The 13,876-nt window shown below is 49.7% G+C and overlaps 1 protein-coding gene and 1 long non-coding RNA gene across 5 annotated transcripts in view; one reads left to right on the forward strand and one right to left on the reverse strand.

Annotated features, from left to right (window-relative positions):
* LOC124691434 overlaps positions 1–13,552 on the reverse strand; it is a 15,278-nt gene extending 1,726 nt beyond the window's left edge. Inside the window, exons 1-4 of one of the 2 annotated variants that reach the window (XR_006998949.1) lie at positions 13,437–13,552; positions 13,095–13,168; positions 6,844–6,911; positions 1,792–3,353 (exon numbers count right to left, since the gene is read on the reverse strand). This is a non-coding gene — a long non-coding RNA (uncharacterized LOC124691434). Of the gene's footprint in view, positions 1–1,791; positions 3,354–6,843; positions 6,912–13,094; positions 13,169–13,436 lie in introns of those variants that run through there. The other variant, XR_006998950.1, reaches the window with a different exon arrangement.
* On the forward strand, positions 2,344–5,294 carry LOC124691433 (protein CNGC15b-like). Of its 3 annotated transcripts, XM_047224717.1 has the most exons (6): positions 2,381–2,446; positions 2,764–3,328; positions 3,437–3,649; positions 3,750–4,039; positions 4,134–4,245; positions 4,335–5,294. In XM_047224717.1, the coding sequence occupies exons 1-6, from the start codon at positions 2,418–2,420 to the stop codon at positions 5,178–5,180; spliced, it is 2,055 nt and encodes a 684-aa protein (XP_047080673.1). In that variant the 5' UTR covers positions 2,381–2,417; the 3' UTR covers positions 5,181–5,294. The 3 variants fall into 3 exon arrangements, with proteins under 3 accessions (XP_047080674.1, XP_047080672.1, XP_047080673.1); XM_047224718.1 differs by having other exon boundaries at positions 2,344–3,328; positions 3,464–3,649; XM_047224716.1 differs by having other exon boundaries at positions 2,346–3,328.
* Positions 13,553–13,876: the final 324 nt, after the last annotated feature.

Below are 13,876 nucleotides of genomic sequence, written 5' to 3' on the forward strand. Positions count from 1 at the left end.
GGAGACACGAAACGCTATCTGTATTCACTCAGGCCGGCACACAGGCCTACTGTTTCCTACTTTCTCGAAGCGAAGCACCCTGGTCAACGGATTATATGATGGTAAACCTGCTGATTTTCAGCCTACAAGATCTTTTTGATAACGTTTTTGGAGCTGCGAAACTGCCGAGCATGGACACCGTTAGGTATGTGCCGCTGTTGATTACTGCAGATTTCAACCGTGGGCCATCGAGAAACGTCCTGCACAATTTGGTGCGCATAGCGGAGATTTTGGCACTAGGAGAGAAATTGTTTTGTCCAACTGAAGATATGATGGGTACATGTAATCACGTATATGGTCACTCATGCTGAAGTGCCACCAAATGACCAAAATGCAGTCACCGTATTATTGCCTGATCGTGTTCCTTGATGGGGTACACTGTGAGAGCATCATATGATGTTTTTCTTCGAAATGGAGCAATAGTGCGCTCTCTGGATAATCTGAATTGTCGGTTTTCCGAATCGATTGAACGTTTTTTTTGCGAAAATTTCACCGACCTATTAATAATAATCATTAATAGCAGTACAAACTAACCCAAAAGTAATAAAAATTACAAGTAGGTCTTTCGACCACCTAGCGATGGCTACAAACACTGACGTGAGCCGAATGGCCGTAGTACAGACACAGTACTGACTGACTGCCAACAACAACTGGAGAAATCCCGGTTGCATCTCACATTTTTTCCATACATGTCTACAATCAAACAAGCGCATAGCCACTCGGTTTAAGAGGTTGGAAGAACCTAAAAACCATTCTGCACATCTTACGCATGAATAGCAAGATGAGCGACTCACTTAAGAGGTTGGAACCTAAAATTATTGTACACGTCTTAGCTTAACCTACACCCCTTACAGCTTCTCCAAGTCCCGTGGCACGGACGAGCTCCAAAAAGAGAGAGGCGATCGTTAAAAGCCATGTAGTTCTCGCAACCCGACTGCCCCTCACACTGCAATCTAGCCACAGTGCATCCTCCCCGAGAGATGGTCGCTAACACCATGTTTTCTTCGGATATGAACAAGTATAGCGAGCCCCTCAGCACCACAGGGAACAACACGGACTAATCTGGCAAGGTCCAATTTTCTATGTTCGCCAGATTGGGAATTTTATAAATTTCTCCCATGTGATTTGGTTAGCGAAATTCCTAGAAATCTTTGTGTAGATGCCATACTGCTGGTTTGTATAGACATTGCATTAAAGGAGAAATACTTATATTAGAAGATTTGAACTTCACAATCATTATAACACAAGTGTTAGAGGACTCTGGTCATCATATCCCAATCTTTCACATCAGGATTTGCTTGATTTGTACTTCCAGATTATTGAGTTCTTGATTCAAAGGCTTTTCTTTTTGGGCAAATCATGAGTGCATGCAAGATGGTCAGTCCTGGCCGATAACGATCTATTTTTAGTAGAGTGCCAATCAGCTCTTACACAGTTTTGGAGATCTTGTTCTTTGAGCCAACAACTTTCAAATTTCAAAGAACGCTTAACTCTATGGATATGACCTTCAGTAAAAAGTTGGTGGCTTTGAGCCGTCAATCACCAACTTTCTTCATATATAGGTTAATGTTTTAGGTGTTCTGAATGGGGCATGGAAATGCTGAGCTCATCACATAAACATTAGGTCAATGAATATAACTTAGCCATGCGCATTTATCAACTCGAGGACAGCACATTTCTATGGACACTCAACGTGCTGGTGTGAACCAACTGTGACCATTGGGTGGTCACATGGTTCAGGGCACCCCGAGGAAAAGCAAGATCTGGGCAAGCAGGCATTCACTACTTATTCATTTCAAGTTTGCTTATTACCATAATTACCTCCAAAGAAATGATCATATTATATCATACGCGTAGAGGTTGTGTCCACCTGTACAACTGTTATTGAAGTTTATTTACACCATAGCTACATGCTCTCTTTAAAATTGTACTTATGCACGGATGATCTTTAAGAATTCTCCTGTTGGACATAATCATTAGACCTGAATGTACGGCCGGACGGTGAGGGCACAATAGGTTGGGCTTGTGCTCAGACATAAGAGAAAATGACACAGAAACATTAAAGGAGCATCACATGTTGGTAGCCTGATCACATGTTGTCGGTGTTTCCCTGTCAAATGAACAATGTCAACAATCTTTTCCTTGGGTCGATCTGCCTTTAAGCACAAAATCACGAGATCCCTGTAAAATTAGTTGTAGATGGACCTTTCTATCAGTTCCCGTGGCGGAGCACAGTTTTGATGTTACTTTCTTCCCTTTTGCCGAAGACGACAGCAATGTGATCTCCCTGCTGTTTGCAGATCATACAAGTGCACTTGCTTATAAGTAAGCCGCCATGTATGCGTGATAGTTTTGACCAGAAACTGTTAAAGAGCAGCATGGCATGCTGTGGTTCACGAAACGTCAGGTGAGCGTCCTCTCCAGCAGTGTCAACTTGCTTATCAGGGTAAAATTGTTTGACATTTCAACCAGCCTGGCAAAGTCATTCAATCTCCAATTCTTCCTCGCCTGAATCTCTTCTGTACTATATTCGAAAAACATAGGATTGAACTGATGAAACTGATGACTTTCTGCATATAGAATTTCAGGCATGTTGGTTCGATAGTTCACTGTTTTCCCATCACTGCATATAGTAGATGTTCCAATGTCGCAGACCCAGAAAATCCATTGTGTTCACGTTTTCGAGACTATGCCATATTATCTTTCTTGCATTTCATGTTCCAGGTTTCAGAACGATCTCGAGATCCAACACTTGAAAGCAAGCTCCTTGGAGAGCCCATCAACGAGAAGAAAGCACAGCAAATTACCTCACGATCCATGGAAATGCAAGCTAGGCTCCGGGGGCTGCCCGGAGAGGTCTTGCAGAAGCCTGAAGGACAGGGTGCTATCGCGGGCGTTCTCGGAGGAGCTGGAGTCACTGATGCACGCAGGCAACCAGCTGCTCTTCGACCCCCGCGGCCGGGTGATCCACCTGTGGAACAAGATCTTCCTCACCGCGTGCCTGCTCTCGCTCTTCGTCGACCCCTTGTTCCTCTACCTCACTGGGACACAGCAGAACATGTGCATCGAGTTCAAGTACTCTCTGGCGTTGATGCTATCCATGATACGGTCGCTGCTGGACGTGTTCTACGCGGCCCACATCTTCCTCCGCTTCCGGACAGCCTTCATCGCGCCATCTTCCCGGGTGTTCGGGAGAGGGGAGCTTGTGATTCAGCCCTACAAGATTGCCAGGAGGTACCTCTCACGTACCTTCTGCTTCGATCTCATCACCGCGCTGCCTCTACCACAGGTAACGTTCGTCAGATGTGTCACACCTGAAACAACACCGAGAAATTATTCTGTGGAATCTTCTGAAATATAAATATATATATATATATCTGTCTCTCGCTATCCACAGTTTGTGATCTGGGTTGTCGTGCCTAAGATGAAGGAATCTGCAACGGCAAACCGGAAGGACATCCTTCGCTTCAGCATCATCTTCCAATACCTCCCCCGGCTTTTCCAGATCTTCCCACTCACGAGGCAGATCGTCATGGCCACTGGAACCATGACGGAAAACGCATGGGCCAGCGCTGCATACAACCTCATACTCTACATGCTCGCAAGCCACGTACGTGCATCGCTCTTGGGTTTCTCCAGTTAGATCTTTTTTATTCCTAGTATATGCTTAATCCATTTTTTACTGAACATTCAATGGACTGGAAATGCAGGTGCTGGGAGCCTTGTGGTATCTCTTCTCGGTGCAGAGGCAGGAAGCATGCTGGAGAGAAGCGTGCCATCTGGAGGGCCCCATGTGTCAGACTGAATTCTTCGACTGTAATACCGTCAGCAGCAACAGGACCATCTGGTACGAGCTGAGCAACATAACGAGCCTGTGCACTCCGAGCAATAGCTTCTACCAGTTTGGGATTTACGCAGAAGCGTTCGACTATAAAATAACGACGTCGGCGTTCACCCAGAAGTACTTCTACTGCTTCTGGTGGGGACTAAAGAACCTAAGGTTAGGAACTAAATGAATCTATACATGTGAATTCTTCGTCAGTTACATATTGGCCATTTTTCTAACTAATGCAAAAAAAATATTTGTGTTTCAGTTGCTTAGGACAGAACCTTGCAACAAGCTTGTTCATTGGAGAGATAACATTTGCAATCGTCATTGGCGTTCTTGGGCTGGTCTTGTTTGCCCTGCTCATTGGTAACATGCAAGTAAGAACTCGTTCCTTCTGCCCAACCAATCATGCCCGCAGAGATAACCACAACTGACACTTCTAGCTCTGCCTTTGCACTTAATTAAGTCTTACCTCCAAGCAACGATGATCCGGCTAGAGGAGTGGCGGACGAAGCGGACGGACATGGAACGTTGGATGCACCACCGGCAGATACCCCAGCCGCTGAAGCAGTGCGTGAGGAGGTACCAGCAGTACAAATGGGTGGCCACCCGGGGCGTCGACGAGGAGGCCTTGCTCAAGGACCTCCCCATGGACATCCGCCGTGACATCAAACGCCACCTCTGCCTCGACCTCGTCCGAAGAGTGCCATTGTTCGACGAGATGGACGAGCGGACGCTGGAGGCCATCTGCGAGCGGCTGCGCCCGGCGCTGTACACCGGGGGCACGCGTCTGGTGCGCGAGCTGGACCCCGTGGACTCCATGCTCTTCATCATCCGGGGGTACCTCGACTCATACACGACGCAGGGTGGGAGGTCTGGTTTCTTCAACTCGTGCCGCATCGGAGCAGGGGAGTTCTGCGGAGAGGAGCTCCTGACGTGGGCGCTGGACCCAAGGCCCTCCGAGTACCTGCCACGGTCCACACGCACTGTGCGGGCAGTATCCGAAGTCGAGGCATTCGCGCTCGTCGTGGAGGACCTCAGGTTCGTGGCGTCACAGTTCCGGCGCCTGCACAGCGCACGGATCAGGCACAGGTTCCGGTTCTACTCGCACCAGTGGCGGACGTGGGCGGCGTGCTTCATCCAGGCCGCATGGCGCCGGCACAAGCGTCGCCGAGCGTCCATGGAGCAGAGGATGCCCGAGGCCTGCGACGCTCAGACAGGAGGGCGGGTGAGGTGTCGTCGTCACAGTATCGACGGCAAGGCGCTCAAGAAGCCCATGGAGCCAGACTTCACAGAAGAACAAGATGACTGAATTGGTTTTCCTCGTCATTTAACTTGTATGGTGTAACAGAATTGTTGATGAGTCTTAGTGCTTATATTCTGGAATTATCGGTTTACATTTCTTGCTCTAACACCTACTTCGCAACTTCAGCCTGGCATGGTTATATTTTTTGAAAAAAAAGGCAAAAACTTTGCCTATTTCCCTAGTTTATGTCAGAAACTTTGCCAAACTGATCCAATACAAAAGCCTACTCCAACGGCAAAATTGCACCCAAAGGTTTCGCTCATGTGGCACCCCAAAGAGCGGCATTCCGCTTCTTAATTGTTGGTATTACAATGGATGACATGGAAGCAAAGCTTCACAAAATCCATACACTTTTTTCGTTCCAAATTTCCCAGGCGGTGAGCATTAGCAAATATGATAGCCGGTATGATAGCCGTTTACGCCGCTATCCATTACCCCCGTGATACAGTACCACCAATCTTCAACCGTGGTCTGATTGTTCCATTGTGAGTTGTCAAAATACTCCAAGTCAAGCCACTCCTTGATGCCCTTCCAAATTTGAATATGAGGTATGTCGTGGTTTGGTTCCCTCTTGCAAAGTCGACAAAGGCCACAATGGGGCCAAACACGACGGGCGAGCCGGTCCACTGTCCATACATGGTTTGGAGAATGAACCAAGCGAAAAACTTGCATTTGGGAAAGCCCAATTCTCCCATACCATATGCTTCATGAATGATGTGGTGTCATCTCAAATTGCACCACATAGGCCGAGGCTGCGGAGTACTTCTCATGATTTGTGAGCTTCCAAGTAATTGTGTCCCCTGCGCCATCGGTAAGGTGCGCCTCTTGAAGCTTGCTCCAAAGGGTGTATAACTCTGTTGATGTGAAGGACCGAGCTGCCACACAAGTCTTGATCTAAATCCTTGTGCAGTGTTAAGTTCTTTTGTTTAGATATGGCGAGAATAGATGGCACGATGTCTTTCGGTTTGAGCCCCTCTAACCAATGCAAATGCCAAAAAAAAAAAAAATTGTGGTCTTTCTATCGCCGATGGTTATGTCAATGGACTTGTAGAAATATCTCAATGTCCGTGTGATCGCAAGGATGCGCCAAGCCTACCCAAGTGGCCAAGTGCGCTCTGGCTCCCTCCATTCATACTAGGGCTAACTTAATCTCAAAGCCCTCGCAGATATTTTGGGGTCCAAGACCTCCCATGTTCTTTGGCCGACACAAAGGTCCCATTTGACTTTGCATTTTCCCGCGGAGACCTTGTGTGAAGCCGCCCATAGGAAAACATGCTCGAGCTTGAGGATATCGATTATGATGCTTTTAGGATCCAAAGTGGTGAGAGGTTAAATCGCTTGTGAGGTAATCCAAGATGTGATAAGAGCCATCCTTTCAGCGGTACTGACAAATTTGCATTTGTCTTCTAAGAAGATGGACTGAGAGCATACACAAAAAAATTCTATTATTTTTACAACTTAAAGATGGAGGTTCAAAGGATCCTCCATTTTGTTAGTATAACATATTCACGTTAACTTAGCACTAATAATCCCTCATCTCGCTCATGCAAAATTAAATGTAAAGTAGCTGACCGAGGCTGGCGTAATGCTTTTTGGGAAGAACTTTTACCAAGGTTACCATTAGGTTGAGAAAAAAGAGGTTAAAATTAGAGTAAGAAAACTGAATTACCTATATTAGTCCAGCCGTACTAATTTTAACCCCTATCACCAAAACGCCGTAAGCATGCCTGCAGTAACCTGCAACTAATAGGAATCAACTACCAATTGTAACAGCAACAAAGGAGGGTAAATAATTTGGTTTGGTGCAAAAAAGGTAACACAAAAAAATAGTTGCATGGAGTATAGAAACCGGAAATGGTATTAAGTTGTGACACAAGGAGGATGTAATTATAAACAGAAAAGGCCAAACAAATGAAAGCTTGACTTCTGCAATAGAGTTCTTTTCAAACATTCAGTTGTTGGTAAGATGTATTACGAAGAAAATGGTAATGGGGCATCTTTCTTATTTGAAATGACAAATTTTTGACATGATCAACAATTAAGTTATTCCTTTTGATAGGAAAATCAGACTGTACTACTAAGGAATCACGAGACAACCAGTTAGTCTTTAAGTCCAAAGCATATCACGTAAAGCTCGGAGAGCATAAGAGAATATTCGTTCTCAAGTGCAGAGATGTAAATCTTTAGTTGGTGAAATTGGCCGGTCTAGGACCTCCCTTACCGTGACCAGGAGCGCGGCCGCGGCTTCGACTACGGCCCCCCGCCTCCTTGGTGGGACGAACAGCGCTGGCGTGAGGAGGCGCTGGCAAACCGCCGCACGGAGGGGGCGCCGGCCAGGGGCGGCGGCGAGCGCTCTGGTGCCGTGGGTCAGGGAGACCGCGCGGTACAGGGCCAGCGTCCACAGCACAAGAACAAGACCAAAAAGGCACATGGGGAGGGAGGCCAGCAACAGCCAAAAGGGAAGGCTAAGCAAAACCCACCCGGGCAGGGGCGCCGGCGGCGGGGGAATGCTTCAAATGTGGTAGGGAAGGCCACTACCGGACTGCAACTTCGACCCCTTGTGCGTCATCTGCAGCGGTGAGGGCCACTCATCTGCAAACTGCCGTCGCGAGGGAAGGGGCTTAGGCTCCAAACCATGGGCCACGCCATCACCGGCGCCACGCCATCACCCGCAGGGGCTTCTACAACATCGACGTCAAGCCGCTGCATGGTGGGCTGGGCAATGGGGATGTCTTTGCTGCCATCATCAAGTTCAGCTCGACGCCGCTGTCCGAGAATCAGCTCGACGATGAATTGAAGCACTTGGTTGACGAGCTTTGGGATTGGCAAGTGCAGCGTCTCTCCGACTCCGAGTTCTCGGTGGTCTTCCCCACTCGCCAGACCCTGCGGCTGAGCATCGGGAGCGCGAAGCTCCACCTCCCTCTCAGCAAGACCGACACTGAGATCCGTGAGGCCTTCCTGGCCCCTAAGCCGAGTTTGGTTCTCCCCTCCACATAGGTGCGCTTGTCGGGGGTTCCAGAGGACCTCATGACCAAGGACCGCCTCATGGCGGCGTTCACCATGATTGGGAGGCCGATTGATGTGGACGAGCTCTCTATCCAGAAGCGCGACCGCGAGCCAATCCGTATGCGTTTCCACTGTCGCTACCCTGACCGCATCAAAGGCTCGGTCCAAGTTTTCGTGAATGGAGAGGGTTTCATGGTTGGGGTCCAGGCGGAGGCTCCGCCTCGCGGTACTCCGGGTGCTGGGTCAGCGGCCCTCCACCACCACCCCACAATGATCTAGACGATGACGACTCCGACGACATCCCCTTTGATAGCGAATGGAACAAACACCGCCGCAGTCAAGACAAGAACAAAGAAGCGGCCAAGGACAAGGGCGGGGCGTCCGGACCCTCTAGCTTCAACCCCCCGGCGTTGGTGCTTCGCACGCTGGGGCTGCCAGCCACCTATGCCCCGGCCCTGGCTATGTGCAGGTTTGATGAGTATGGCTCGAACATGGACGTCGCTGCGGAGATCCTCCCCTCTCTCTCCCTCCAAGAACCTGCCAAGAACAATTTGTTGGTGCACCTGGTGCCGGCGAGTGTGGCAGAAAGGCCCCGTCTCCTTGCCGATGACTCCATGGACCAAGCTGACGCCGGCCATGAGTCCCGGTGGCATGGAAGTTGTGGAGGTGGTAGACGCCTCTGAGGGCGAGGAGCTGCCGCGGCCCATTGGTGATGATGTCCACAAGAACCTCCTGAAGGAGTTGTCCGAGGCTACCCCTCTGGCGCAGGCTCGTCGCTCCAAGGCCATCTACTCCAAGCGGGTGACCTCGGCGTCGTCTTCGGCGGTGAGGAAGAGCTCGCGGACCCAGGGTGCTGCGACCGGGACCTCGTCCCTTCTCCGCGCTCAGAGGCTCACGGCCGAGAAGAACTTGGAGGGCAAGGCCGGCAACACCAACACCAAGGACAAAGGTAACGACTTCGCAATGCTAGACCTCCTCTCTGATGCGCATTTGTCTTCGATTGTTCGCGATAGCTGCTTGGTCTTCTCTCCTAAGGCGGGCAATCCGGGTGAGGCCCGGCAAAAGAAAAAGTGCAAGCTGCGCTTGCTGAAACTGCGCGTCGCCTGGAGCTTGATGCCGAGGCTGCTGCAGAGGCACTAAGGTTGGAGCAAGCAGCGGGTGCGGCCTCGCCTCCCGCCTCGTCGGACTCGCCTGGGGCAGGGGCCCCGGAGTCATCTGGCATGGTGCCTGCGCTCACCGCGGGGGCTTGTGAAGGGTCCGGCCCTCCGCGCTCCCGACCTAGGAGGAAATGTGCTAAGGCCCATGTGTGCAAGAAGAGCGCTCCCAAATGAGAGCTCTGATCTACAACCTTCGGGGGTTTGGAGGACAAGGGTGGCGCACCTAGCTCCGCGAATACATGCAGCGCGACAGAATTGACATTCTAGGCCTTCAAGAGACGGTCCGGCAAGATTTCTCGGACTCGGAACTTCGAAGCCTTGAGTGCGCTGGCCAATTCTGCTGGAACTGGGTGCCGGCCGCAGGACAATCCGATGGATGCTCCTGGGGTTCCGTGACGACTGTTTCGAGGTGGGGACCTGGAGGAAGGGGAGGTTCTTCATCAGCACCGACCTCTTCCATCGCAGTCGCGGGGTCAAGTGGACCTGTATTCTGGTCTACGGCCAGCTAACCACTCCAGGACTAGGGAGTTCTTGGAGGAACTAACTTCCGAGGTGGAGAATTGTAGGTTCCCTCTCGTTGTGGGGGGCGACTTCAACCTCATTCGTGGACCGGGGGACAAGAGCAATGACAATATCAATTGGCCAAGGGTGGGCCAATTTAACGACGCCATTGCTTCCCTTTCCCTTAGAGAGCTCAACCAAACCGGAGCCAGGTTCACTTGGACCAACAAGCAACTCTCCCCTCCGCTCGGTCCTTGATAGGGTCTTCGTCTCTCCCTCTTGGGAAACGCTTTTCCCTCTGTGCTCTCTCACGGCGGTCACTCGAGTGGGCTCCGACCACAATCCTTTCCTCTTAGATGACGGCGAATAGGGGATTCGCCAGCCGGCGAGATTTTTCTTCCAATCCTGGTGGCTAAGGGTAGTTGGCTTCGAGCAGATGGTCAAGGATAAGCTGATCGTCTGCATCCAGGAGCGGGGGCCTCACCGGTGCAGCATCGGCCTTTGGCAGTGCATTGCGAGATGCCTTCGCCAACACCTCCGAGGGTGGGGGGCCAATTTAGGCAAACAGAAGAGGGAGGCTCGGGATAACCTCCTCTCCGACTCCTCTAGTCTAGATGAGGAGGGTTGGGCACTCCAATACTTCCTTGAGGATTAGATTGTGCAGCTTCATGGCGTGGAGGAGGATTACTGGCGACAACGTAGCAGGCTCCAATGGACCCTTAAAGGGGACTCCTGCACCACCTTCTTCCATGCTTTAGCCAATGGGAGGCGTAGGAAGTGTCTCATCCCTTGCCTAGTGACTGATAATGGGGAGATTTCGGACCAGCACGAGATGATGGGACATGTTTACCAATTTTACCAGGGCCTAATGGGCGCCGAGGGGGAGGAAAGGGCTTTCTCCCTGGCTCACAACCTCTGGCCGACTGACAAGAGGATCTACGAGGAGGAGAACAGGGGATTGGAGCTCACCTTTACTCCTGACGAGCTGGATGAGGTGCTTGCGGGCATGAAACCTGACTCGGCCCCAGGCCCGGATGGCTTACCGGTCCTTCTCTTCAAGAAATTCTGGGACATTCTTAGAGAACCTATCCTCCGGATCCTAAACGATTTTGCCCTAGGGAGGGTCGACATTGCGCACCTTAACTTTGGAGTCATCTCTCTTATTCCGAAAGTACAGGGTGCGGACACCATCAAGCAGTTTAGGCCCATCGCTCTCATTAACATATGGTGGATTGGGCCACGGTGTGCAAACCACGGGAGTTTGGAGGGTTGGGAATCCTCAACACCAAGTTCATGACATCGCCTTAATGTTAAGTGGATCTGGAAGCTCTACCAGAACGAGGAAGGCCTATGGGTAGACCTTCTTAGGGCCAAGTACCTAGGGGATCATGACTTGTTCTCCACGGCGGTACCCACCAAAGGATCGCAATTCTGGAACGCCATTCAGAAGATCAAATGGTACTTCAAAATGGGAGCGAAACACTAGGTTAACAGTGGGCGGAGGACCTACTTCTGGCTGGATTGGTGGACGGGCGCGGGGCCCCTCCGTTTTACCTTCCCACAGTTGTTTGCTTGCTGCGACAACCACTTCGCAACTGTTCAGGGGTTAGGACCAACGATGGCTGGAGGATACGGTTCAGGTGCACCTTTGGCCTGGCAGAAAGGGTTGAATGGGACAACCTCTGCAGGATCTTTGACCTCTCGCCCGCCTCCGAGGGCGATGATGTGGTTTGTTGGGTTCTAGAGCCATCTGGGGAGTACTCCACTAGCTCGATGTAGTCCAAGCTGTCCCGAGGGGGGACGATCACCCACTTTAAGGAAATTTGGCGCACAAGGGTACCGCCAAAGATCTGTGTCTTCCTCTGGCAACTTATCTGGGGTAGACTGCCCTCCAGGGACCAACTGTTCAAGCGGCATGGGCCATCGAATGGGCGATGTGCCCTATGTGGCGAGTGGGAAACATGCGACCATATCTTCTTCACTTGCCACATCGCCAAGTTTATGTGGGCAGGAATCAGGGAACTCCTCTCCTGCTCATGGAACCCAGCAGGGGCTGCGGACTTCGTCGCCATTGCCAACGGCTTGTCGGGTAGACTTCGTAGGATAGCTTGGTTCACCTTCGCTGCACAGTGTTGGGCGCTCTGGAACATCCGCAACAAGCTAGCTATTGAGGGCTCCCTGATCTCTAGCCCGGCTGACGCTATCTTCAAAATGTCTATCTATATGCAGAGCTGGGGGTTCTGGGTCAGACAGAGGGACCGACCACTGCTGGACGTGCCGCTGGACGAGGTTAGGAGGCTACATGCGCGGATACAGGCCGGAGGACACTGACGCCGTCGACGTCCTGAGATGGAGCGAGGAGTCCATGCTGCCTCTCCTGCTCTCTCTGCGATGTTTAGATTTCCTGCTTGTACTTTGAGTTCTTCATGGGTATCAGACTTGTTGTGTTTGTATGGAGGTACCAGTCTTATGTAGGTACCAGACTTCTGGAGTGTGTTGTATCGCTACTTCTGTGGTTGCCATGAGGGCTTTATATATAAAGCCGGGCCAAGGGCCTTATGTTTAAAAAATTGGCCGGTCTCAGATTTCGGAGAAAAACTTGTGTGGTGATCTAACAGTTGTAACAAATAAGGCAATACGTCTGTTTATCTTCGAAGATATGAAAGAACAATAATATATTCAGCCTTTGGCTGTAGTGTAAGGACATTTATGCTTGCACCTATAATCAAGATGAGTGCACTAGAAAAATAAAAATAAACGCATAATTCCCTCACTTACCAAGTTTCGACGTGATATAAATGTAGATAAAGCATAATGACTTAAGCCCCTAATTAACATTTGAACAGTGGTCTAATCCCCTAAGTAATGGAGTATTTGAACAGCAAGAAGCAGTAACATGCAATCATGTAAGACTATAAGTCTATAAGAATGAGTAATTGGATACTTAAACAATTTAAAAGATTTAATACTTCCCAAATAGATTCTTAGCTTTAAAACTCATCTCCAGTTCCAGGTAAAGTGGCCATGGTATTTTACGATTAAGAGCATGCACCATAAAACTGCAAATATTTCCATGCTCAGCCCTTGAGTGAAATAAATACATCTTATCATTTTGCTTTCAGTCAATTGAACTTCAACTTCAACCCAGAACAAATATTATCTCGGTATGAAATTCAAAAAAAAAAAAAAAAAAAAATCTCGGTATGAATTAGAGAAGTAAGAAAAGATCAGCTGATCCAATAACGGGTCCGCCCACCTTTGACATGGAACAGCAGTAGCCCAAGCCATCCCCTCTTTCATCAGAACCCTTCCATCCAAAGTCAATGACATCTGCCAACAAAAAATCAAAAATACAGTACTCCAATTAAATTTCATGTTAGTAGACCAATTAAATTAATTTGCACTCCATTCTTTACATTGGCTGGAAAATATCACATCGATAAAACAATATCAAAACGAAGCATTAGGTATATCCATGTCGGATTTCATGGAGAAGAGCCCCCAAATCCATTTGCAGCAATCACCGCCCCCCATCGGATTTAAGCCCAAAAATATGGAGAAATGATGTATCCTAGCATGTGGAAGAAAGGGTAGTTACCATGAGGCGGCCGATGGAGGAAAGGCCAGGCCCCGCTCAACGGCGACGGAGAGGGAGAGCGCAAGGTCGCGGATCCGGAGAAGATGAGCGGCGTCGCTACCGCTCATCTCCGTCTCCACCAGATCCTCCGCTCGCCAAACCACCATTGCAGCGGTGCAACCACAGATGAGACGAGGAAAGAGGGGGCGGCGAGGGCGACTTCCGAGCTGCTCGACAGTTTTTTTTTCTTTTCAGGATAGTTTTTTTTTTTCAAAGAAAATGTTGAGGTTAGCTGCTTGACAAACAGGGGACTGTTTTTCTGGGACGAACTGTAATGGGCCTCTCATACATCAGGAAAGGCGGCCCGGTAAATAAGCGCCGCCCGTTGTTGCTCAAAAACAAAAAGCGCCGCCCTTTTTTTTCTTTTTGAAGGAATGCCATTCGGCTAGCTTTATTCCATA

This window comes from Lolium rigidum, chromosome 2 (assembly GCF_022539505.1).
Source record: "Lolium rigidum isolate FL_2022 chromosome 2, APGP_CSIRO_Lrig_0.1, whole genome shotgun sequence".
NCBI classification, from domain to species: domain Eukaryota; kingdom Viridiplantae; phylum Streptophyta; class Magnoliopsida; order Poales; family Poaceae; genus Lolium; species Lolium rigidum.

What these genes read in the sequence shown, in the direction of transcription:
- LOC124691433 (XM_047224716.1), top strand. Translation starts at nt 2,684, where the DNA reads ATGTCGCAGACCCAGAAAATCCATTGTGTTCACGTTTTCGAGACTATG. An exon ending in CCGCGCTGCCTCTACCACAG is followed by an intron (nt 3,329 to 3,436) that starts GTAACGTTCGTC and finishes CGCTATCCACAG; the next exon opens with TTTGTGATCTGGGTTGTCGT. An exon ending in TGCTCATTGGTAACATGCAA is followed by an intron (nt 4,246 to 4,334) that starts GTAAGAACTCGT and finishes CACTTAATTAAG; the next exon opens with TCTTACCTCCAAGCAACGAT.